Here is a 25,972-nt window from a genome sequence, read left to right as displayed (position 1 = left end):
AGAGGCCTCCTTCTATCTACCTGGGTCACAGCCCATGAGATTGTGCTGCCCTTCTAAGTTAGTCTACACAGGGGAATACCCTCAGACATACACTCAGAGCTGTACCTGATTCTAATAGGTCAACCTGATGGAGATTAATCTCCGCACCACGTTACATCACCCATCACAGCCCCTCAGTCTTGGTCAGGCCTGCCTCTAGAACCCTGAGTTGAATAAACTCGTAGTCTTCACAAGCTCCCCTGGTGTGTGGCAGCAGAGAGATGACTAACAGAGATGTGCTTAAGTACTTTTCCTCATTCTTGCATTGTATGTTCAAAGTATAATCTTCCTAAAGACCCATGACCTTTGAGGCACTGTCAAGTTTAAAATGAGCAAGAAGGAAGTTACACATACATCTTTGCCAGCAAGATACACACAACTCCTGCACAGGTTTGACCATTTGAGCATCAGGAGCGAAGTGCATTTCTGAAAATCAAGGTGCTCTCAGAATTGATTGACCTCAGGATTCTCTCCATGCCTGTGCTTTCAGTGGGCGACCTTCCACAATTCAAGCCCTTGAAAAGAGCTCAGTGCTTCTGTGGACACTTCGTATTTTCTGCCTGGGCACGGGTCAGAAGGGGACCTCCTGGCATCAAGCGGCAGAGGCGTGGTACCGTGATAGAGCTAAACAATCATGTCTGTGGTTTTGTCCTAGGAATGCGAACCAAGGCTAGAATGTGGTAAGAGAGACTTGGAGGAATATTATAATTTCCGGAAATTGCCCCGTGAATTCATTTAAACATTACAGCATTTCTTCCAAATGGAAAGGAAACATAATTCTTAATGCCCGTTCATTATCAATATTGTGCCAATTACTGCATTACTTTTGGCTTATAAATATTCTGAGAATAAATGAAGCCCATAAGATGGATTAATTCTTCAGGAGTACAAACAAAAACCTTCAATATTTTATATCACATAATTAAATGCTGTTTGCTGTTTCTAGAGCCAGGGCTCGGGACATGCTAATTAATTGCTCTGAGAAGGTGCATTGACATGTTTTGTGGTTGATGTTCAGAATCAGATGATTTCTAAGCCCTAAATGGCTCTGCTGATGAAGTCCATCCACGGAATCAATCCTACCTGCAGAAGTCTGGGGGCACCATGCCGTAAACATCGATCCTGTCACAGAGCTCCAGAGCAATTGTCATGGTGAACCAGCCAGTGCTCAGCCAAGTGTTGGAGATCTTCCTGGAAGGAACAAGGGTGAAGTCTGCACTCTGGTGAAGCAGTCCGAGGTTCATAACCATGCTGGAGCTGACTATAAACAAATACCCCCACCCCTAACTCACACAAGCACATATGCACACACATGCACATATGCACACACATGCACATATGCTCACACATGCACATATGCACGTACTCATATACACACACCCAAACACTGTACCCACATGCACATATGTGTACATATACATATGTACATGCATATGCACATATGCCCACATATACATATGTACATACACATGCACATATGCACACCACCCACATACCCAAACATACCAACACAGTGCACCCCACATGCACACATGTGTACACACACGCACATATGCACATATATAGACATATGCACACACATGCACACATATGTATACACATGCACATATGCACTCACATGTGCACCCCACATGCAATATGCATGCATACATGCACATAAACACACACATATCCACATATACACATTCACATGTGTACATACATGCACCCAGGCACATAGGCAAACACTCATACATGCACTTTATCTCACTCTCTCCCATTTGGTAAACATTAGAATTTTGCTAAACCAAAATCTCTTCTAGTACATTCAGAACTAATGTTGATGCTTAAGGGATTTCTACAACATTAAAGATAATCATTGTTTGAATGCTTAGGTGTGTGTTGCCATAGCTCAGCTATAAGATGACGACAATATCCATGTGGCCATTGGTTATTAATGAGAATGTTTGACTAGAAACTCTCCCTGTGTCCCTAAACAAGCTGGATTACAAATAATTTATGGATAAACATTTAGGTCTTGCTACCTCTTTTTCATCTATCTATTAATCTACCCACTTATCTATCATCTATACATGTATGTATGCATGTGTGTATACATGTATGTGTATGTGTGCATGTATGTATATATATGCATGCACATATGCAATGTGTGTATACATGTATCTAACACATCTATCTTCTCATATTTATCACCATCATTTGTTACTTATCTATCATTAATCAATTGCATTCTGTCATCAGTATATTACCATCTATTCCTTATTAATCATTAATCTATCATCTTTCTAGACATCAATACATTTATTATGTATGTATATATGTATCTGTCCAACTGTCCATCCGTCCATTCATCCATCCATCCATCCATCGATCCATAGGTGAGAGGTCTCAAAGCACATTAAGAACACGAGGGTCTGACTGAATTTCTTTTCTTAGGAGGAGCACATGTGTTTGGGAGGAGCAGAGGAAGAGAGCCAGAGGGATGCTTGCATGTAATAAAGCCTTTACTTTTTCCTTCCCTAAGGTCATTCAGAGCTTCTGAAATGTCTGAGTCTCAAACCGACAAGTTTAAGGAAACGCATCTGTGCATTCTGCCATTCATTAACACGTCCATTCTTCAGATCTCTGAGTAGAGGCTGCACAAGCCGCCCAGCCCCAGGAGACCAGTGGAGACACATTGGCAAGGTCTGATTTGAGTCCTGAGAATGACTCACTGCTCCATGCTCCACTGCTGTGGGTGTTAATTTCAGTTCTCCTGGGACTGCTGCCTTTTCTTTCTCCAGTGCCATGGCATGCCTCATTAGCCAGCTCCAAACACCTTATCCCCAAGGTCAGACTGTCTGACTTTGCCCAGCCACAGAGCTGTGTGTGAGGTGAATAGCAGAGCAGTAGAGATGCACTGTAGAGCTCCACACTTTGAGAAGGAAGACTTAAACAGTTTGCTTTATTCCCCTTCATGCAGGGATAGGGAATATTTTAAAGGAGGCTTTTGCCTTGTTGACACCCTGACAGAATGGGTGGGTTTCGGTTTCAAGTTTGAGTCTTAAGCCTTTACCATGTCTCCCTCCAGTCCACAGCTTCCTGACCAAGCTTCTCAAAGCCCCTGCAGATGAGGACACTGCCAGCTCGACACTCTCCTGTTTCTGTAACGCGAAGCTGGATAATCTGAGGCGGGTAGCTGTTGATCTCTGAGCTGCAGTCTCCTATCTACAAAGTAGATACTACATGCTCTGTCCTCTGGTCACTTGAAAACATCAGAAAATATCCACGAAAGGGATGGGGGAGGTAATGTTGGTGACACATCGAGATCCCTTTCTTCTCTCCTGACTGCTGGGATGGTGAACAAGGTAAATAATTTAGCATTCCTTCAGTGCTGTTTAGTACCCAGGAAGAAAATCCTTCCAACCCTCTGGCACTGGGGTCTGATGGAGGAGGGGCATCAGGTGCTGAGTTCTGATGGAGGAGGTGCATGAAGTGCTGGGTCTGATGGAGGAGGTGCACGAGGTGCTGGGTCTGATGGAGGAGGGGCATCAGTTGCCAGGGCAGCATTTATAAAGAACAGAAGCTTCCGGCTTTTGTAGGTATTACTATATCCCTTCCCTCTCACTTTCATAAGGCTTGGGGCTAGAGGGGTTGGAAGGATCAGAGCCAACTGAATGAGAAGGGAAGAGGAGGAAAAGCCTTCATTAACGGGGGCCATGCTCACACCTCCACTGTGTTAATGTACTGGCAGTTCTTCCCAGACTAGTCTGACGGAGCCTAAGGAAAACACAGCCCTCACAGAGATCCCTGAGAGATCTGGGAACCAATGGTCCCACCATATCTTCTGGTTTCCATTTCCAGGAAACACCAACCAGGTCTTGTTTGCCTGTGATGCCACAGCCTAGAACACAGGAGGAAGTGGAGCCACAGGAAGTGGCTCTGCAGGTAGAGACGGGAAGAACACAAAGTGGAGGGCTGGAGGAACCGAAGCGAGGTGCTCTTGTAAGTGCCACTTAAAATTCCCCAGACTTCCTAAATAATAGTCCTCGGATCACGCACAACAGGAACGCAACTGCTTTGTTCTGTCTGCCTGAAAGGATCAGAACTCTTTTCTTTTTCTCCAACAAAGGAATATCTACTGTTTTTACAGTTAATCAGCTGTAATGAGAGAATATGAAGAGCTGTCATGTGCTTATTAGAGAAAATTAGCAGATATTCTTTTATATGATGAAGTAACACACTGGGCTGATAACGCCATAGTGCACACTAAATTACAATTAAAGGCCTTTCTGCTCTGCCAGAATCTCATTTATAATCTCAGTGGAATATTCTTCCTGCAGTTATTTCATTTATGCTTCCTTTATGTAATTACTATAATATTGGTTCTGAATCATATTTTCCTAATGTGCCCTTATTCAATTATAAAGTTATTTTCAAGTACAGTTACTTTCTAATATCAAAGAACGTGATTTGGCCATCCCTGTCATCTGTCCTGCTTCTTAATTGCAGAGTTTCCACGAGCCACGTTCATCCCTGCTTTTAAGGGCAAAATTTGCTATAAATCAACATCTCCCGACTTGGCCCATATCTTAAAAAATATTATCCTGAGCCGAATGTTCCAGTGACAAGTTTGGTTTGGATAGAAATCCAACTCTTTATGTGCCTTCAACATATGCGCTCGTATTGTTGGATTTTTCCTGCTTACACACAAGGAATATTTTTCAACCCAAATGTTCCGGGTTTCCGTCAAATGGAAATCTGTTCTGGAAGGTTGTTTCTGCCTCTCAGTCTAAGAATAAGGATGAGTAAGAACAGTGAGTCAATATCAGGCCAGCTCTTTAAAGACAGCCTCCTAAGGTAAAAGATGCAAGGCCCCCTCGGAAGGGTTGATAAGCGTTGGCGTGCTCCAAGGTCATAGGTGAGATTGCCCGAGCAGGGCAGAGTGGGTGATAATTGAGGTGCATCTGCAGAAAGAGGCCCAGGAGCTCAGCCGCAAAGACTTGGCTCACTTCCTGCAGCCGGACTAATAAAGAGAGATGCTCTGAGCAGATGGCTTTCGTTGGTCAGACTAAGGGAGGGGCTAAGAGATGCCTTGTGTGAGACCGTTCCTTGGGGATCTCCAGTGGTCAAAGGGTGGGATGGCTTAGTCTCCAGGCCCCTGCGGAGGTGCAGGAGGAGTGTGCAGTTGTCTTTGTGAACCCTGCACCAGGGTTTTGGGAAGACTTACTTTTTGAACAATCATTAAACAAAAAGGAGAGAGTGCATTTTCTATGGCTCAGACGGTTTAAAGGTTTTTTGGAATTTCTGAGCAGCAACGTTTAATTGTAAATGGCTCCTTGTTTGTCCATCCCTTATAAAATGTGTTCTTGGTGAAAGAACCTGTTAACATTCAGGACTCTTTCCTGTTGCTGTCACAGGGTTGACCATGATGGCGGTTAACTTTTAATCAGGAGTGTCCGTGTGACCTGATCCATGGCTGGGTTAGAGATTGACTAGGTTAGCCACAGGTCTGGGCTTTGCTAGTTTGTAGGGTTGTTGGGCTAGCCTTGGGTCTGTTAGCTAGCCATAAGTGTGGACTTGGCTATCCGTGAGTGCGATGGACTAGTCATGGGTGTGTTTGTCTAACTCCAGCTCTTCTAGTCAAGCTGTAGACCCACTAAGCCGGTAGTCATGGGTCTGGACTGTGGTAGCCACAGTTCTGTTGTGTCTTCCCAGGAAAGAGGCTGCCGCAGTGTGGACAGAAGTGATGCTTCCTAGGGCCCACTAATGTCAGGCGTAGCCCTCAAACTGCTGTAAAGTTCCCAAGGTTGAAAAACACAACTCTTTTGTCCAAAGGATTTGGGGATACTGGACTTCGCTTCTCAATCATGTGTTCCTAAGCTAGCCAAATAGTAGATTGGTACTTTCTGGCCTTTATTTTACTTAACAAATCTCTTTAGAGTTAAGATAAGGCACCGAGTAACAGTTCTTCATAAGAAGTGCATTAGACCACTAAGTGTACATCAATTATAACAGTATATGCTCTAGAAATTAATTATGACATCAGACTGATGATCTGTAGTCACTGTCCCTTACTTCTACAGGAGTGTGAGGTCATCGAGTCTCTAAGTACATGGCTGACATTCCAGCCCAGAGCTGTGTGTCCAGGCCACCCCTCTGAGGCTTCCGGCTCTGTCCAGTTCATGATCCTTTTCCCTTTTGACCTTATCTTATGCCACATGCTCAGATGTCCTGAATGTACCCACAGGGTGCCTTTCTACAGTTCCCCCAGCATACTCTCTCCCTGGTCCTTTGGTCCCTTGGGAGGACTTCTATCCCTTCCAGATCTTTCCATACTTGTAGAAATACTGTCCAGGGTCTCAGTCAGAAGTATCTTTGGGAGAAAGTCTTTTGACCACAGATTTTTTTCAAAAATCTGCAACTTTTAGTGAGAAATACACTAGGACAATAACTTCATTCAGGTGTGTGTGTGTGTGTGTGTGTGTGTGTGTGTGTGTGTTTCATTTCACTTTTAGAGCATGCAATGCAGTGGATCTTAAGGTGTTCACAGTTACAACCCTTACTACTCACTTTAGAACATTTTCACATCTAAGCAAACTATCCCATGTCTGCTCATCCACACATGCATTCGTCATCATCACCACGTGAAAGGTTCTGAATTGGTATGTTGTTTTAGTCTCAGACAGGCGCCATTACTGAAGAATCTTCCTGAGTATACTGACTTCACGCCCTATCATCAAATCTCCACAAATGTCTACTTTATGTGCATGTGTGCTTTGCTTGCATGTATGTGTATGCACCATATGCAGGCCTGGTACCCAAAGAGCCAGAAAAGAGTGTTACACCCAATCGTGCTAGAGTTACAGAGGGTTATAAGCCACTGTATACAAACTGAACCCAGGTCCTCTGCAAGAGCAGCCAGTGCTCTCAACCGTGGAGCAGTCTCTCCACCCCGTTATCTACTCTTAATGAGCACTTTGGAAAACATGGCTCTAGACCGTGGTTTGTCTCCTGCTGTACAAGTTACAGCTCCGTCTTCTCTCTGTCACTGCTTGGTGAATGTCTAAGAATGTACGGTCAGGAGGGTGGAATCTTGCTTTTGACCGTCCTGAGAGACACAGCACGGTACAGTGCTGAGCAAGTTGTAGGTTTTCAGTGATGGGCAGTTGACCATGACTGGGTATCTTTGAAAGGGAAAAATTCTCTCTCTCCCGTCTCCCTCTCCCTCACCCGCTCCTCCCTCTCTCTCTCTCTCTCTCTCTCTCTCTCTGTGTCTGTCTGTCTCTCTCTGTGTGTGTCTAACTGTCTCTGTGTGTGTGCTCATGTGTGTGCACATTCTCTCTGTCTGTCTGTCTGTCTCTGTGTGTGTGTGGTGTGTGTGTACATGCGCGCTCATGTGCATGTGTGTGCATGTGTGTGCATGTGTGTGCATGTGTGTGCACATGTGTGCACATGTGTGCACGTGTGCTCTCTCTCTCTCTCTCTGCCTGTCTGTCTGTCTCTATCTCTGTCTCTCTATGTAGGCATGTGTGTGAATGTGAGTGCATGTGCATGTGCACGTTTGTGAATATGTGTGGATGGCAGAGATCAACCTGTCATTCTTCAGGGGCTGTCCACTTTGTCTTTTGAGACAGCACCTCTCCCTGGCTGGGAATTCATCAAGTAGACTAGGGTAGGGTAGCTGACAGCAAGCCCCAGGCACTCGCTTGTCTCAGTTTCCCTAGCACTGAGATTCTAAGCATGTACCACCATGCCCACTTTCCCCTATGGAGCTAAGGATGAAACTGGGATCCTTATGCTAGGGCAGTAAGCATGTAGTAAACTGAGCCTCATCCCTACACCCTGTCTTCCATAAATGAAGTTATTGTGTCCCCCTTTTCCTAATGTAGGCCAGTCTCCATTTAGCCTTTTTTAAAAATAAGAATTTGGCCGTGAATCACTCAGTAATGGTCACGGTGCTTCGGGCCACTTTGCTGGCACACGCAACTTGAGCAGTCTGTTACCAGGGCGACCCAATGCGTGAACCCCATTGACGTTGCCGACATGAGCCCAACATGAGCCACGAGCTCACAAACACAGACCCTCAGCTTTGGCTTGTCGCAAGTCCGTCCCCAGCACACATCCCCACCGCTGCCCCCTGCTTCCCGCCTGTGCCCTGTACCTGTCTTTGCCAGTCTCCTGCTTGAAGAGCTCATCGAACTGCAGCATCTTGTGGCGCGTGATCATGAAGGCCTTCAGCCGCGGCAGCACTTGGCTGAGGAGCTGCAGGTTGTTGTACACCTGGCCCTTGCCATCCCGCCGCATGTAGCTGCTGGGTCCCCAGAAGATGAACACGGTGCCCTGGCTCACGTTGAGCAGGTCATGGCGGTTGCGGAGGATCCTCTGGATGCTGGAATGTGCGATGACCCGCAGGCTTGTGCGGTTGCCCACATCAAGCCCGTAGCCTCGTGTGGGGGCGTCATTCATACGGATAACACACTCTGTCTGGTCGATGTGGGGGCCCTGCTGACTACGCAGCAGGTGCCCTGAGCTGGTCACCAGGGCGCAATCTTTGCAATGCATTTTCAAGGGCTGCAAGGCAAGGGGAGGAGAAAGATGGTGTCAGCCACAGCATTTACTACCCCTGGCATCACCAGGTTCCATCATGTCTTTAGATAAGGATGCCTTTTCCCTCTTTTTACATCTTCCCCCCTCTACCCCCACCTGGTTTACACCAGATTATATCTGGTCCATCTGGTCCGTTGCAACTACACTGACCCTTGCTTTCTTTAAAAGCGCAGATAGAGGGTGTTAGACTCGGGAGAAAGGGCTGGTGTTGATCTTTGATCTGTCTGCCACTGGCTACACTTAGATACCAGCATGGACATGTGAAGCCAGCAAGGTGAAGACTGTTGTATGCTCAGTTAGCTGAGAGACGGGGAGTCACGAAGGCTTACTTTCAAGACTAGGTCTTTCTGGATCCAAAGCTGGCCCCAAGGCAGAGCAAAGTCTCTTGTGCAAATTGTGTGACCCTGTGTTTGCCACCCTGGTTCATCTTATTCCAAAGCTAAGCACGGTCAAGGCCTTTGGATGCTGGAAAACCACGTTGACCCTCAATAGAAAAAAATACTGCTCACGAATCACGTGAGCAATGACACGCAAATTCAATGCCGTAACCTTGGAATGAAGAGTTAAGATTATTTTTCTCATTTGAAGGCGTAGGGGAGGACGGAAACGGCAGCGTCTGTTTTCACTTATGTAAATGAGGTCTCAAGTTTACGGCCTCAGATTCTGGAACTGGAGACCCCCCAGATTCCTTTCTGAAAACACACCCCATGATGCTGCCTAGAAAGCCAATGGGTCCAGCGCTGCTGACCACGCTCAGCCAAGCACCTTGAACTGATGGTTCTGTTTCCGAACTCGTAAGAGCTATCAACTTAAACACGCCCTGTTCATGCTTAATGGAAGTATCTCTCCCTTCTTCTAAGATTATGAAGTTCGAGCCCGAGCGCAAGACCAGGAAGTTCAAAAGAAAACGACTATGTGACTGTCTCTGTGTAGCCAAGAGTAAGTTTGATCTCACGATCCTCCTGCCTCCACCTCCCAAGTGCTGGGATGACAGGCGTACCCCACCGCACAGTTATGCAGCGCTGGACCCTGGACCCAGGGTCCCGCTTGTTCTCAGAAAGCACTCTGCACGCCCAGCCCAGTGAAAGCATCCAGAAGGGATGTCGCCTTGCCCATCTCCCCCAGAGCGCTGCCCTTTTCGGTTAATTATGGACTGGGCACCTGTCTCCGTGGTGTCAGGAAATGGGATCCATCTAAGCTCGAAATACTCAGTTTTGTATTTACTGCGAGAGTTTCCTGAACCATGGGTGTGATGCCATAGCCCAACAGAGTGCTCCCCAAGACCTTCTCTCATGGCAAGGTGGGCCCAGCGTTGTTTGAAACATCTGTTAGCTATGGGAACTTGCTAAGTCATGGACCTCTATGAGGTTTCTTCAACTCTAGCAGAGGAAAACTGCCCTTTCTACCTTAGTAGAAGGGGGGAAACCCCTAATATACGGGCAGGTTTGTTTAAGTCATTAAGATCAGTACTATATGACCTGTGAAAGTGGTCATTGCATGTAGCAGAGCCCAGCAGACATATGGGCCTTGTCACAAGAATTAATCAGTAACTGACGTTGGAGGTAGAGGCAGGTATAGAATCCCTGTGATTTTGAGGCTAGCACGTCTACATCACCAGTTTTAGCTCAGCTGGGCTGCACAGCGAAACTGCTTCAAAAACCATTACCATTTAACATGGAGCATGTGGTAAATACTCAGCAAACCAGGACTGGGCCCTTTGAGCTAATGACGGACACACGGACTTGAGAAATCAGAGACTCAGCCACTGTCAGTTATCACCAGGGATGCAATGTTTGGCAGTGGTTAGGTGGCTGTGCTTAAGTGACTGGGTGTGATGGCTGTTCTTGTCAGCTTGACACATCTGGGAAGAGGAAGACTCAGCTGAGGAAATGCCTCCATGCCTAGGAGATGTCTGAGGGACATTTTCTTGATTACACGTTAACGGAGGGGAGCCCACCCCACTGCGGGCGATCCTACTCCCAGGCAGGTGGTCCTGGGTTATCTGCAGAAGCTGGCTGAGCAGAAGTCAGTAGTCCTTGTCCTCCCTCGGTCTCTGCTTCAATTCCTGCTCTGTGTTCCTGTCTTGAGCTGCTGCCTAGGCTTCTCTCAATGATGGAGCATGACCTTGAGTTGGCTTTTAGTTGTTGCTTTTTGAGATTATGGTATATTATTTCCCCCTTTCTTCCCCACCTACAAATCCTCCCATGTACGCCTTCTTGCTGTCTTTCAAATTCATGATCTCCTTTCCCATCAATTGTTGTTAAAGAATGTGTGTGTGTGTGTGTGTGTGTGTGTGTGTGTGTATGTTTGTTGGTGTTGGTGTTTGTGTGTGTGTGAGTGTGTGTGGTTGGTGTGAGTGTGTGTGTGTGTTTGTTGGTGTTGGTGTTTGTGTGTGTGAGTGTGTGTGGTTGGTGTGAGTGTGTGTGAATATGTGTGTGTGGTTGGTGTGAGTGTGTGTGTGTGAGAGTGTGTGTGTGTGGTTGGTATGTGTGTGTGTGTGGTGTGGTGTGGTGGTGTGTGGGGGTGGTGTGTGTTGTGTGTGTGTTGGTGTGTGTGTGTGTGTGTGTGTGGTGTGTGTGTGTGTGTGTGTGTGTGTGGGTGTGTGTGTGTGTGTGTGTGTGTTTGTGTGTGTGTGTGTGTGAGTGTGTGTGTGTGTGTGTGTGTGTGTGTGTGTGTGTGTGTGTGTGTGTGTGTGAGTGTGTGTGTGTGTGAGTGTGTGTGTGTGTGTGTGTGTGTGTGTGTGTGTGTGTGTGTGTGTGTGTGTGTGTGTGTGTGTGTGTGTGTGTGTGTGTGTGTGTGTGTGTGTGTGTGTGTGTGTGTGTGTGTGTCTGTGTGTGTTTGTGTGTGTGAGAATGAGTGTGTGTATGTGTGTGTGTCTGTGTGTTGTGTGTGTGTATGTGGGGTGTGTGTGTGTGTGTGTGTGTATGTGTGTGTGTGTGTGTGTGTGTGTGTGTGTATAATATGGTGGTATGGTGTGTGTGTGTGTGGTGTGGTGGTGGTGGTGGTGGTGGTGGTGGTGTGGTGGTGGTGGTGGTGTGGTGTGTGTTTGTTGGTGTTGGTGTTTGTGTGTGTGTGTGTGAGTGTGGTTGGTGTGAGTGTGAGTGTGTGGTTTGGTGTGAGTGTGTGTGTGTGTGAGGTGTGTGTGTGTGTGGTTGTTATGAGTGTGTATGTGTGTGGTGTGGTGGTAGTGGTGGTGTGTGTGTGTGAGTGTATGTGTGAATATGTGTGTGTGGTTGGTATGAGTGTGTGTGTGTGTGTGGTTGGTGTGAGTGTATGTGTGTGGTTGGTGTGAGTGTGTGTGTGTGTGTGTGTGTGTGTGTGTGTGTGTATGCTTGAGTGTTTCCCTAAATGGATACAGGTTAGTCCATATAATGCTACTTGTGTATATGTCTCTGTGCATCTTAACATAGCAGAAGAAAGCAAACCAGTGTATGGAGCTAGGCAGCCAGATGCAAAAAGAGAGGGAAACGGAGCCCACCAAAGCTCGCACGTTGGTGAGAGAGCATGGACAAAGGAATACATCAAGGTATGACAGGGTTTATGGAGGAGTCTGAGCTGGAATCTGAGTGGTGGGGATTAATTAGGCCACTGCAAGGCTGGGGGTGTTTGAAGAAGAGTGGTCAAGTAGCAATTCATCGAGTGTTCTGTGTGTGCTGTCTGAACTTATTTAGGGGATCATGGTTATCTCTCAAACAATCCTGTAAAGTATCACTGCTGCTACTTCACAAATCAGAAGTGTGAAAGATTAAAAAATAAAATAACTCTGCTCGTGACCACATAGGTAGGAAAAGGATGACTTGGGTTAGAAGGTAGGATATGTGGCTCTAGAGCCAATGGGAGTAGCTGTTAGGCTAGCACAGGGCACTAGAGTAACTAGAGTGTGGGGGACTGTGGAGCCAGAAAGGTGCAGTCAGCAAGAGACTGTGCGGTGGAAACCAACAGAAGAGGGGATCTTAGGAGGAGGAAGTCATGACAGGACCGGATGTGGAAAATGCCCTCTGCACTTCATGACTAGGGCCATTGAGCAAAGGAGGAAGCAGCAGGTATGGGGAAACAGAGCCCGAGAAACATGATCATTACCACCTCTTCCTCCCCCTCCCCCATCTCCCCTCCTCCTCTTCCTCCTCCTTCTCTTCCTACTCCTCCTCCTTCTCCTCCTCCTCTTCACAAATCCAATTTTTTTTGAAAGTTTTAATTTGTATTTTGGTCCTATAAGTGAACATTCTTAAATGGAACTCTTTTCTAAGAATATTTAGAACATTAAAATGTTTCCAGTTATCAGATCGACACAAATCCTTTACAAAGGTTTCCTGTGTAATCCTCATTAATGCAAACCTTTATGAGAATTACACTCTTGCTGCAGATCTTCAGTCTTTTCTGTAGTAATAAGGCTACAGAACATTGAAAGGACCGCTAAGGGCTGAGAGCGGGTTGTCAGACAGGAACGGAGACTCTCAGAGCCTGCTCTGACAGTTTCCTCAGTGACTGACCCAGTGCCTCAGGATGCCTGTGTGTTGGAGGTGAAAGTTCTGTATCCTGGGACTCCTTCAGTCCCGGAAAAACAAGCATCGTTCCTCATGGGAAGCCCGCTAAAGTGTCCTGTGACAACGAGGAGGAGCTTCTGCAAGCATCAGGGTTCTCAGACACGGGAGGGTCAGGAGGCCAAGCCTATAGTTGACCTCAAACAAGTTCCTAACCTCACTCTTCCTTGTAACCTCACAAGGGACCAACAAGATAACCTGTGGCCCAAAGCTGCTGATTCCTTCTCCAGCTCATTTATTCTGATGTTCATTTGAAGACCTTTCATGAATACTTAATTTGCCCTGAGGTACCATATAACTCAGAACGTTTCCTTCATTAGGTTACTTTATTGTTTTTTTTTTTTTTACTTTTTATGTTTTTATTAGTATGTATTAATCATATGTAATAGTGGGTTTCATTATAAAATTTTCATACGTGTATTTTTAATCATATCAACCCAGATGAGCCTCTTTTGGCCTCTTTCCACTGACTCTTCATAATACATGTTCTTTCTACTTGTGTGTGTGGGGGGCAGGGAATGGAAAGAGGAGGAGGAGGAGAGAGGGAGGGAGAGAGAGAGGAAGAAGAGGAGGAGGAGGACGAGGATGAGGAGAGAGAGGGAGAGAGAGGGGGGGGGAGGGAGAGATAGGGAGGAGAGAGGAGGAGGAGAGAGGGAGAGGAGGAGAGAGGAGAGAGAGAGAGAGAGAGAGAGAGAGAGACAGAGAGACAGAGAGACAGAGAGACAGAGAGACAGAGAGACAGAGAGACAGAGAGACAGAGAGACAGAGACAGAGAGAGACAGAGAGAGAGAGAGAGAGAGAGAGAGATAGAGAGAGAGAGATAGAGATAGAGATAGAGATATAGAGAGGCAGGGGAATGGAAGGAGGGAAAGAGGGGAGGGGGTGTGGGAGACAGAGGAAGAAGAGGAGGAGGAAGAGGAGGAGGAAGAGGAGGAGGAGAGGGAGAGGGAGAGAAGGAGGAGGATGGGGGAGAGAAAGAGAAGAGGAGGAGGAAGAGGAGAAGGAAGAGGAGGAGGAAGAAGAGGAGGAGGAAGAGGTTCTTTAGGATGGCTTACAGGACCTGGGCACTTTACCTGGTAACTACACCACTGAGAAAAATGTCTTTTCTTTCCCTATCAATAATTAATGGCCTATAGATCCTCAAGAGAGCAGGGGCCTTCCGAGTGTCTCCTCCCTCACTGACTGGGTACTGACTTCCCATCTTATCAGAGCTTCTGTTGACTCAGGAGTGCAACGGCCCTCATCATGGGTGGTGGACAGGGATTCCCAGCACTCCTGATCCTCCTCTTCCTCCACCTCTATGATGTGGGCCCCAAGTCTCTCCAGGAAGTGGTTGGTTCTCTCCATAACAGTCTTACCACTATCACACCAATGGCACACCCTGTCTGGATGGTCATTAACGTGGCAGTAGGGACTAGAGCAGAGGAAGACCATGGGTGGTGATTCTCTCTGGCATTTAAGAGGGCTAACCAGCAGTGGGAATGCTTCCAGCCCAGTTTCAGACTGATTTTTTTTTTTAATATTCTGTGATGAAAGCATGTGGTGTCCCCAGTAACTGTCTAGTTCTAGTGGGCAACCACGCTCAGTGTTACTTGCTCACATCACTTCAGGGGTTTCAAGGGTCTCTCTGACGACAACCTGGGAGGTAGCCCACATCAGGCTTTGTCGTAAGCTCACGTCAGTGGACCTGGACCTAAGGCCATGCAAGCTGAACGTTCCAGGCTGGTTTTCAATTTTCAGTCACTACACTCACCATGACTGGGGACTCTGAAGAGGGATACCTGCAGCTTGTTTCCCCTGTAATTGTCCTGGTGACTTCTCACAGCTGAGGCTGGCTGACAGGTGAAACGCCCCCCACCCCAGGGACACTCCAGGGACCTCCTCCGTTTCCTTACCTTTCCCCGCAGAAGAAGATCTTTTTGGGGAAGGAAGATTCAGCCTCTGAATGTGCTGCACATATTCCCAGAGATCGCCAAACAGTCAGAACCCACCCGGAGTTGATCCAAGCCCGAGACAGTCCTCTTCCTGGCCCACCCACATGAGCTCTGTTCTCTCAGCTCTCCCCTCACTAGCACCCGCTCTTAAAGCTGTGCTCACAGGTTATGCAGTGCAGAAAGATTGGGTTCTGCCTGTTGCTAAGGGGTATCAGTAAGACCACTCTGCTCTCCTGCATATGACATCACACTTCTAGCATCTGAGAAGAGGGCGTACAGATGGTGGGGCTACTTCCAAAGAGGAAATGGAGTCTGGTTCCTGCATCCTGAGGGACTAAAAATCACACGAATTTCGAGACCCGGTCTCTTAGGGTGTGCTGCGGTTGCCCGCGGGAGCTCTGTTCTTTCACATCTCGGCACCATTAAAATTCTAGAGTCTTGATGACAGGGGCGGGGGAGCATTCACAGGGGGTAAGCTGGTTTCTGCTGTGGTGTCTGTGTGCTCTTCACGAGTGGTAGGATGTAGGGTGGACAGATTGCTAAGCAGAGCGTGGGAGGATCGACTCTGGGTTCTGTCTTTGAAACAAAGGGCAACAGAGGAAGAAGGCAGAGTGAGAAGCTCTGAGGGGAGTTCTTACCTAGGAAGAAGGCTTGCCTGGCATTTAAGAGGGCTAACCAGCAGTGGGAATGCTTCCAGCCCAGTTACTTCCTCATAGTATCCGGCCTCCCAGACCCTCTCTCCCTCTCCATATAGTCTCACTTTCTCAGTAGTTGTGTAGCTTGATGGAAAAGATGGCCACCCATATTGGGTCACTCCAATCTAGGCAGTGTCCTGAGTCCTGACTGTAAAGAGGATTTAACTTGTCTGGGGGTGCGGCTCAGATGGTAAAGTCCAAGGCCCTGGGTGAATCCCCAGCACTGCAGATGGCATCACTTGGGGTGTAGACTTGGGAAGATCAAAAGTTCAAGGTGACCCTTGTCTACATAGTGGTCTGAGGTCAGCCTGGGCTACAGGAGAACCTAGGGAAAGTGATGGTTAAAGGAGTGACTCCCAGCTTCCTGCTTCCTGTACTCTACGGGAACACAAGGGCAGAAGGCACACAGGTGGCCCAACCTGCGACTTGCCAGGAATTGCCTTGGTTCTGATGCACAGTTGGATGGGGACTGGCTGAAGCACTTGTCTTCAGTGAGAAGGCAGTAAGAGCACCGTGGGTAGAGCTCAGGACACTGCCTGAAATGAACGGCTGGCTGGAAACTGTCCCAGGACACAGGAAGGGCCATTAATCCCCAGGAAGAGCTCCATGCCAAGGTCATTAGAGCTGGTTCGAGGTGACAAATGCCTGGGAAGAAATTCGAGCACATAAGGAGTCCTGAGGTGTTCCCAGAGGCTTCCTCAGAGGCCTGGCACTGCAGAGCACTCCTCCCATCACCCCACGCAAGGGGTAATCAAACTGCTTAGGAGCTGTGGGAAGTGGGTGGGCAGCAGGCTGTTTAGGGGAACATGAGTGTGTGCGCACACATGGAACTCTAATTTTACTTTTGCTGTTTCTTATGTACTTGGGCAATTTGCAAGCATTTCTACCATTATAGAACCCAGGTCAGTGTATGTCCCCTTCACTGGGACTCAAGATAATTTTAGAATGGGTAAATTCATCCTTCTATCACATTCCTTCTATAAAACACCCCACAAATACACAGATGCACACACACACACATGCATGCACATGTTCACACATGTACATACATACAAACGCATGTGCACACACATGCAACACACACATGTACATACACACAAACACGCACACACACATGCACATGCACACACATACACACAGGATAGGGAAACATAATTTCTATCATGGCTAACCCCTTCACACTGTAGTGACAGGAGCATTTTTATTTGAGGAAGGGAGCTAAGACATCAAGGTATGATTTTTGTCATAGCCGGAAGAGCAAGAGCGGGCAGAATTCTCTCTGTGACCCAGCTGATGCCTCCTGAGCCTTTCTTAAGAGAACAGAGCAAGCCAAGTCAAATTAAAGCTGACACCTAAAATGCCTGGTGATGTCCTTGTACACATTTATAGCCGGCAACACCATGGCTTCACTTCTTAAAACTCTGATTTATTTGGCAGGGGGAAAGGTACCTCAGAATGTGATGCCCATTAGCTCAGGAATGACACTGGCCTTGCCCTGGGGGGGGGGCGGGGAGTGAGCCCGTTGGTCTGGAGCAAACAGATATATTAAATGGCTTTAGGTGTTTCAAGACACTCTGGCCTTGCAATCTGATGTTTTCCTGTAATTACCAGGCTGTTATTAGCTGTCAGTCTCAGTTCAGGCACCTTGGCGGGAACCATGCTGATTATTTAATGTGAGTTGCCAGGAAAATGTTACTCTCCCAAAAGCTGCTTTTCCTGCAGCTCAGTGACAGGCCCTCCCACCAGTCTCAGGGGCCCCAGAGCACCCACAGTCTTTCTATTCAACTTCCCCCTCCACCTAGTGCTCTCTACATTGTTTCCTTCCCTTGTCTGGATGAGGATAGTCAAGCTCCACCTGGTCTCACGGAGTGGGTGTGTCACTGTGGGTGTGGCATTTGGAGTGGGCGTGGCCTTGGAGTAGGTGTGTCACTCTAGGTGTTGCCTTGTTGGAGTAGGTGTGGCCTTTGATACAGTGTCAAGTCTAAAAACATTTTGTTTTTATTGTTGCTGTTGGCCTCAGACCTGCTGCTTGTACTTCTCAGATAAACACATGGGATAAATTGCTTAGTTTTTTCAAGGTCCATGTTTTCATCCATAGCATGAACGTGGGGGATTTGATCTCAGACGGGAGGCCATTTCAATCCACAGGGCAACTTGCCCCCAATGACTCATCCTCTGCGTCCGGGCTTATTTTTGAGGCGTGTCTTCTAGCCCCGTAGTTCATGTACTTCTATTGGCTCTGTCTTCTACAGCTCATCCTTGCCCATCTCACGCCTCCCACCTCCCTCTAAGAGACCAGCATCTCACATCAGTGCCAATAGCATTCAGCTCTGAGCTGAGATCTTTCATTCATCCCTTCACCTGTGTCTCTGTCTTGTAGGAGTTCCCAGGGTCATCTTCAATATGCAAATCACGTTCTGTCATGCATCTGCTGCATCTTTCAGTGGCTTCCCGTTGAGCCAATAAACCCCCAGACTCCCTTCAAGCTCTGTGCCTTAGTCCTACCATCTGCGGCTTGCCCTTCATCTGTTCCTCCAGCATGCTCCCGTACAGCCATCGCAACGCCTTCTTCCCACTGCTGTCTGTCTGATGTGTGTCATGCTGGCTGTCCCCTCTCTGTGTGACACTCCTTCAAGCCCTTCTGTAGCACTGCAAAAGATGCCCAGGGGTATTCAACAAGTATGTTTGGACAAATGATGGAGTGACAGGTATGCGGAACACTTACACGAGGCATGGTACAAAGAATTGCACATGGGTAAACCTGTGTTCAGTATCGACGTTCAGTTCATAGCCAGGGCCAGAGACTTCCCGACTCTGGGAAGTCGATTCTGTTTTCTAGAGTACAATATTGGAGCTTTGTGTATGCTTCACAACCATGACTAGCCCTGAATTCACTTCAAGGGGAGGCCTGGGAAGGCTCAGAATTTCCTTTTAATTTCGTTGTATTTTAATGAGCTTTTAACATTCAGTCTTATTAAGATATAATTTGTATGCCATAAAATTCACCCATTTTTTTATTAGTTTTTGATAACAAAGTCTCATGTAGCCCAGGCTGGCCTCGAACTCACCATGTAGCCAAAGATGACCGTGAACTTCTGATTTTGCCCCTTACGGGTATGCGGTACAATGCCTGGTGGCTGATTTTAAATTCAAATTAAGTGGGCATTGCCATGATCTAATTGAAGAATATTTCCATCCTTCTACAAAGAAACCCCAGGCCCCTATATAGGCCCTGTCCACTCCCTGACTGCCCACTTTGACCACTGGGTGACTTTTTATCTCCTGCCAGATTTTTCTTCTTTTGCTGTTCATTGTAAATGGAATCATCAACTGTGGTCACACACTCTAGTTGACTTGTTTGTCTATTGGCTACAGAGTGTGTGTGTGTGTGTGTGTGTGTGTGTGTGTGTGTGCGCAGCATATGTGTGTTCAGTTCATGAATGAGTATGTGTGTGTGTGTGTGTGTGTATGCATGTGGTCTGCGCATGTGTGTTCAGTTCATGAGCATGTATGTGTGTGCGTGTGTGTGTGTGTGTGCGTGCGTGTGTGTGTGTGTATGTGTGTTCAGTTCATGAGTACGTGTATGTGCGTGTGTGTGTGTGTGTGTGCGTGTGTGTGTGTGTGTGTGTGTGTGTTGTTCATGTGTGTGTGTATGTGCGTGTGTGTGTGTGCGTGTGTGTGTGTGTATGTGTGTGTATGTGTGTGCGTGTGTGTGAGCATGTGTGTTCAGTTCATGAGTATGTGTATGTGTGTCGTGTGTGTGTGTGTGTGTGTGTGTGTGTGTGTGTAAGTACATTTTTGTTATCTCGTTTATTTTGATTGGTGTCATGAATGCTCAGATACAGGCCTTTATGTGAACTTATACCTTCCTGTCTCTTGGGGAACATGAGAGTGATATTTCTGGATGCTATGATCATCTTGTTTATATCTTACAGACTGCCAGCCTGCTTCCCCAAGCAGCTGTACATTTCTCACTCCCAGAGCAGTGCACAGGGCCTCTCTGAATCTCTGACAGTGTATCCTGCCCTCTGTTGGATGACAGCCATTCTGAGGGGTGAGGGGATGTGTCTCAGGACACTGCTTGTCACTTTCATGTTTCTAATTTGCCCTGTTTTGGGTTTCTGATGGTGTGTATTGTACACTATCACTAAACAAGTCGCAAAAAGTAGGAGACTGTTGAAGTCTGAGTGCCTGAGGGTTGCTGTGTATGTGCTGGGTCTGGTGTTGATCTTCAGCATCACCCTGACTGGGTAAAAGTGCCCCCATGAGATCAGTGAGGCACACCAGGGTGTCTGTGAGGGTGTTTCCAGGGAGTTTAACTGAATGGAGGAGATTCACACTGAATCTGAGTGGCACTGTCCCCTGACAGGTGTCCCGAGTGTACCCTGACTGTGATCCTGAGTGGCACCATCACATGACCAAGCCTCCTCACAGGAGATCAAAAAGGAAGGAGAAGGCTGACTGAGGGTTGGCCTTTCTCCTTGTTCTGACCTCTGCTCGCCTTGAGGACTCTCCTCTGCCATCGGCTCCTTTTGCTCGGATGTTCTGCCCAGGCACATGTGGCCAGCAAGCTCTGAACCCAACCCTTCAAAACTCTGAGCCCTGGTAGAGCCTCCTTCCTCAGTGTCTCTGCCAGTGACCAGAACGTAGCTGACATAGTCCCGCTAATTTTCTTCATGGTTCTCACACAACGGAGGACTGGAGGTTTTCATTTTGGTGCTTGGTGCTTGGAGATGTTCTGGAGATAGCTGAAATAATTTATCGATCTCTTGTCCCTTACTTTCCTGGTAAACGATAGATGGTTTTCCATCATTCTGCATGAGTGTGCACAGTTGAAGGGTGGGCTACACCCTAGAGCCTGCTTCTTCCCGGGGATGCTGGCACGGTGGTTGGTAGTTTACCTGGGCTCACCTGATACCTTCCTGTGATTCCGTGATGCAACCGCCTTCACCCCTCACACAATTACTCCCTGGAAGACAGGCCACATAGGGCCCTGGGCACTGTTTAGTGTAATTAGAAGGCAGCTTTTCATTAGCCTAAGGTGATCTTGACTGTTGCTGGACATGTCTGTTTCTACACATCTGGCTTGCTTAGCATCTACCGGCTTTGAAAGAAACCTCAGACAATGTGAGGATGACCCCAGACCTGGGAGGTACTGAGCTGATGGCCGTGAGAACTGAGAGTTCTATGTGTGGCTGAGTGAAGAGTGGGGAAGCTAAGCAGCCCTTGGTAGCCATGGTACATGCTCCAGGCCAGGCAGGCCTGTTCTGTTAATGAAAAACAAGTTTTCTCTCCCCCTACCCTTTCCTTTGCTCAACACACAGCTCTTAGGCTCCATCTATGTAATGGGATCCCTCAGGCAGCTACTGTGTTCACTCCTCTGGCTGTACCCTACTCGAACACTGGAAGGATTGTACAGTACAATGACACAGATTCCTAGCAAGAAGAGAAGGCCGTGTCTCATTCAGTCAATGAATGAGAACAACCTACATGACCAGAACAAATGTGCAGCACTGGACAGGAGGGAGCCCAGCCTGGGGGCAGGCGTGGGTCCACATCTTAGGCCCACCGCTGTTGGCCGAGCATCTTAGATAAAGAGCTGGGCACGACACAACAGAAGAAATGGAGCAGGAGGGAGCAGGGAAGAGAAAGAGAGGGAAAAGGAGGTGAAGGAAGAGTGTAAATGAAAAGGGGTGGAAAGGAAGAGGAGAAGATAAGAAGAAAGTGGCAAAAAAGTAGGAAGAGAAGAGGAAGCCTGTGTTTGGGAGGGGGCTGGTTGGAAACAAAAACGATACTGGAAATTAGAAATCATGGAGAATCTAGAAATTCAGAGAACCGAGAAGACAGCAACAGCACAGAATCCGAGAGACCAGGAATGTAGAACCTCAGCAGAACCATCTAGAAGGTGGGAGGCATGCCGTGGAATGGCTCTCACCACTGAAAGGCACAGTGCACATAACACCCAGCCTCTCTCAACAGGTGACACGAGCAACTGTCATCCAGTTATCAAAGGCTGGGATCAAACTTTGCTCCCTTAGGTAGGAAGGTACAAAGACAGTTTGGAACCTTCAAAAATAATCCAGACAGGTAGGATTTGGTGCTAAGAGGGATCGCGCTTATGGTATTTTAAGCTTCATTTGCTTATCAAATTCATTTCCCAACCACACATTGAAATGAGGTGCTAGACTGAGAAGTTATGGCTGGAGGGAAAATGAGCATTACGGTCCTCACTCAGGTAGGATAGCAAGGTGAACTTCCTCCTACCCTGTGCTTCCTTCCATCAACTGTCACATGGACGTGGCTGTGTGGCTCCACATATCTCCAGTTACTGTGTCTCTAGGCTGAGCCACAGGTCTGAGCAGAGGTCACTTGGAATCTTAGGAAGGAGGTACGCCCACGACTCTTTGCCCTTCCAATGACCTCACTTGTTGCCTAGTGAACTTGACATATATAGATGTTGCCAGGGTAAAGGGATGAGGGCCAAGCCCCTGGGTCACTACTTCAACGACCAATTAAGAAGTCTCACTTCTCTTTTGACTGTATGTCCAAGAAACTTATCTTTATCTATCGCACCTTTTGGGCAATCTGGGGCAGCTTGTAGTAAGAGTCATTTTACACAAAGAGATAGGAAACCTGTCCGGTTGGTGCTTCCTGTAGCCTGAGGTTGGTGGACAGGTCCTCATTTCTTTCTGAAGGATGTTTCTGACCACAGCTCTCAAACTCTCGGTGATCTAGAACCCAACTCTCCTCCCTCCTCCCAACCACACACACACACACACACACACACACACACACACACACACACACACACACACACACACACGGCAGTCTGCATTTCTAAAAGGAGTCCTTCAGCTGAAGGGGTTTGCAACCCCACAGGGAGAGCAACAATATCAACCGACCAGACCCCACGGAGCTCCTGAGGACTAAACCACCCACCAAAGAGTACACATGGAGGGACCCATGGCTCCAGCCACATATGTAGCAGGAGATAGCCTTGTCTAGCATCAATAGGAGGAGAAGTCCTTGGTCCTGTGAAGGCTGGATGCCCCAGTATAGGGATATGCCAGGGCGGTGAGGCAGGAGTGGGTGGGTGGGAGTGGGAAGGGGGATAGCATTTGAAATGTAAATACATAAAATATCAAATATATATATATGTAAATAAATTTTAAAAAAGGTGTCTATCCTACTGATCTATTTCATTAGCCCTTCACTCTCTCCGCACTGGGTCACACTCGCTTTTCTAAGCAGTTCTTGTCCTTGCTTCTGTCCCGAGGCCAGACTTCCTTCAGAGCGCACTGCCTGGCTTGCTAGGCCTGGCGTGCCCTCTGCGGACACACCACTTCCGACCCTGTGCCAAGGCCAGCTGGCCAGCTGAGCTTTGCGTCCTGAAGACTGCTGGGTTACAATCCAATGGCCAGCCAGCTTTCTCTTACCTGTCAAATGGCGGAGGGCGTGTGGGTTCAGGGGTGAGTTCTGCTTGCTCCTCCTGCCCCCTCCATGTCCCTCTACCACCATGTTCCCCCTGTTGCAGCCACACACTTGCCCCCTCCTGCGGAGGCATGGCGACTTTGTGTTTCTTTAAATCTTCACGCCTACCCTGTTTCACAAAGTGGTTAAAGATGTCGGCCGAATGAATGAGCGCATGAATTTCTGAGGTGGCGGAAGGCGGGTTTCATCTCCCTATTCTTCATTGTTCAGAGAACGGCACGTTTTATTTCTTATTTTATTTTATTTTTTGATCATGTTTAAATTCTAACCAGACAATGCTAAGACCCTTTTAGACATCCTGGCCCTTTGAAAGGGCTTTGATCATCTGCACACCCACTGGTGAAGCCAGGTATCCCTAACCTGGGGGATGTCCAAGGCAAAGGACTTGGAGAGTCACGGTGGCCAGGTCCAGCAGAGCGAGGCGGGCCCTTTGTCTTTGTGCGTATTCCTGGACACGCGGAGGTTTCAGAAGGAAACCGCACAGGGGTTAAGTGATTCGAGGCTTCAAGGACTGCGTCTTCTTTGCAGCTGGCAGTTTGGGAGGTGCAGCGCAGGGCACCGTTAAATACAGAGCCTGACAGCCACAGTCCCCATTGGGCTGGCCGGGCTCACTTTCAATTGCACTTAGGGCCGCTGTGATGTTTATCTGAAAAATAAGGCTTGCGAGAGACGGGTGTGCGGGTCATTGTTCACCTGACACAGGAAGACATCATTCTCGTGTGTGTGCGCCCTCACGTACGCATGTATGCTCAGTCAGTATGCTCATGTATACCCACGCGCCATGCACACACATGTATGTGGAGGCTAGGGGATAACCTCAGGTGCCACCGCTCAAATGCCTCCTCCCTTTTCCTTCCCCTCCTCCCTCCTCCCCGCCATATCTTCTCCCTTTCTCTTTCTTCTCTTCCTTTTCTTATTCTTCCCCCTTTCCCTCCTCTCTTCCTCTCCTCCCTTCCTCTCCTTCCCTCCTATCCTCCCCACTTCCTCTTCCTCTTCTTCTCCTTCCTCTCCTCCTCCTTCCTCCCCCCCTCCTATCTCCCCTCCCCTCTCCTTCCTTCCCCCCTCCTCTCCTCTCTCCCATCCTCCACCTCTCCTTACTTCCCTTACCTCCTCAGCCCTTCTCTCTTCCCTCCTCTCTTCTCCCCTCTTCCCCCTCTCTCCTCTCCTCTCTCTTCCTCTCCTCCTCCTCCCTCTCCATCCTCACCCCCTCTCACTTCTCCTTACCTCCTCAGCCCTTCTCTTTTCTCCCTTCTTTTCCTTTCTTTCCCCTCTCCCTTCTCTCCTCTTCCCTTCCTCCTCTCCTCTTCCTCATCCCCCTCCTTTTCTTTCTCCTCTCCTCCTTCCTTCCCTTTCTCCACCTCTCTCCCTTTGATACCCCAAGAAGAATCTCTCAGTACCCTGGAACTCATGAGTGGCAAGCCTAGCCAGCCATGGACCTGCCCATCTTTTCCTCCCTAGTGCCTAGATTTCAGTGCGAGACACATGGCTGGTTTCCATCACTTAGGTTCAGGGATCAAGCTCAGGTTCCCACCCTGGTGTGGCAAGCACTTTCCTGACTGAGCCGTCTCTTCCAACCCGGAGAAGACATTTATCGTTCCTGAAATAGCGTCTATTTCCCAGCCGTGTATCTGCTGTTCGATTCTGGACTTTCCTCTTTGGATGGCACAGAGACTCACCAACAGTTCTCTGCAAGCTGAGCTTACCCCAGCCTCCCTGGATCAGCCTTTCTTCCCTCTCTACAGGGAAGGCCCCAAACCTAGCTGGCTGCCCCAGTCAGAGCTCAGGGGCTGCTCTGCTCTGCTCTGCTCAGTCTTCACTTTCCACTCCCTGTCCCCCACAACACACATCTCTGTGAGACATTATCTTATCCACAGAGTTCGGTGCAGTGCCTGACACAGAATATATACTCAATATATTACCACCCACATCAAGCCCAGGCTACCAGCAACTGGACAAAGCTAATGTTACCTGTTACCGTAACCCTCTCCCCTGTTCCCAGGTATATGTCCTCCGAGAAGGGTCATGAGCCCCACAGTCAAGAACAAGAGAACATGGACACATTCAACCCATAACACTTAGCACTGCTACAAAGGATCTGGGCACAAACCAAGTATCTTCCGAGGTCCATTACCTTCTAGAACTGTGAGTGAAGCCATGGGCCTCCTGTGCACAGGCAGTCGCTGTGGCACTGGCTCTGCCTCTGTGTCGATGACCTCTACCGCCCTCTAACACTTCTGTCACCACCACCTTCCCAGACTTCTCTATTAACTGCTAAACACACCCTCCATCCAGGGTGTTTGGGACCTCGTGGCCCCTGACACTCTGCTTGTTCCTGGGCTCCCTACTTGCTCCACTATTGATCGGTTTAGAAGCAGGCCTATGGGATGGCGTGGTGGAGCCACGTTCATAGCATTATACACGTTCCCAACCCATTCCCGTTTGTGTCTCCGTTCAAACAAGTACTTTTCAGTGCTATGCGTCAGGCACCGTCCTTCATGCTGAGGATACAAAGGACTCAACCAAATAGAGCCTCTCCCAAACAGAGGCCATGTGTACACTGGGGAGATGGAGAGGAAAACCTGGGCTGATGTGGACACCTGCTGTGCTGTCTGCCCCTGGCTTAGAGAGCCCAGCACATGGCACTGATCCCGGGAACCTGGACGTGGGGCTATATTTCCCCTTC

The 25,972-nt window shown here is 48.1% G+C and overlaps 1 protein-coding gene across 1 annotated transcript in view; it reads right to left on the bottom strand.

Moving 5' to 3' along the window:
- The window catches only part of LOC116895216 (alpha-N-acetylgalactosaminide alpha-2,6-sialyltransferase 5), a 37,527-nt gene extending 19,188 nt beyond the window's left edge, over nucleotides 1-18,339 (bottom strand). The window contains exons 1-3 of the mRNA XM_032896547.1: nucleotides 18,304-18,339; nucleotides 8,183-8,592; nucleotides 1,123-1,230 (exon numbers count right to left, since the gene is read on the bottom strand). Of these exons, the coding sequence (XP_032752438.1) occupies nucleotides 1,123-1,230; nucleotides 8,183-8,592; nucleotides 18,304-18,339 (554 nt within the window). The remainder of the gene's footprint in view (nucleotides 1-1,122; nucleotides 1,231-8,182; nucleotides 8,593-18,303) is intronic.
- Between the last annotated feature and the right edge of the window lie 7,633 nt (nucleotides 18,340-25,972).

The sequence above is a fragment of the Rattus rattus genome, chromosome 3, assembly GCF_011064425.1.
Source record: "Rattus rattus isolate New Zealand chromosome 3, Rrattus_CSIRO_v1, whole genome shotgun sequence".
Lineage (NCBI taxonomy): Eukaryota > Metazoa > Chordata > Mammalia > Rodentia > Muridae > Rattus > Rattus rattus.
Note: the sequence above shows the minus strand (reverse complement) of the source record. Positions and strands in the feature narration are given on the sequence as shown.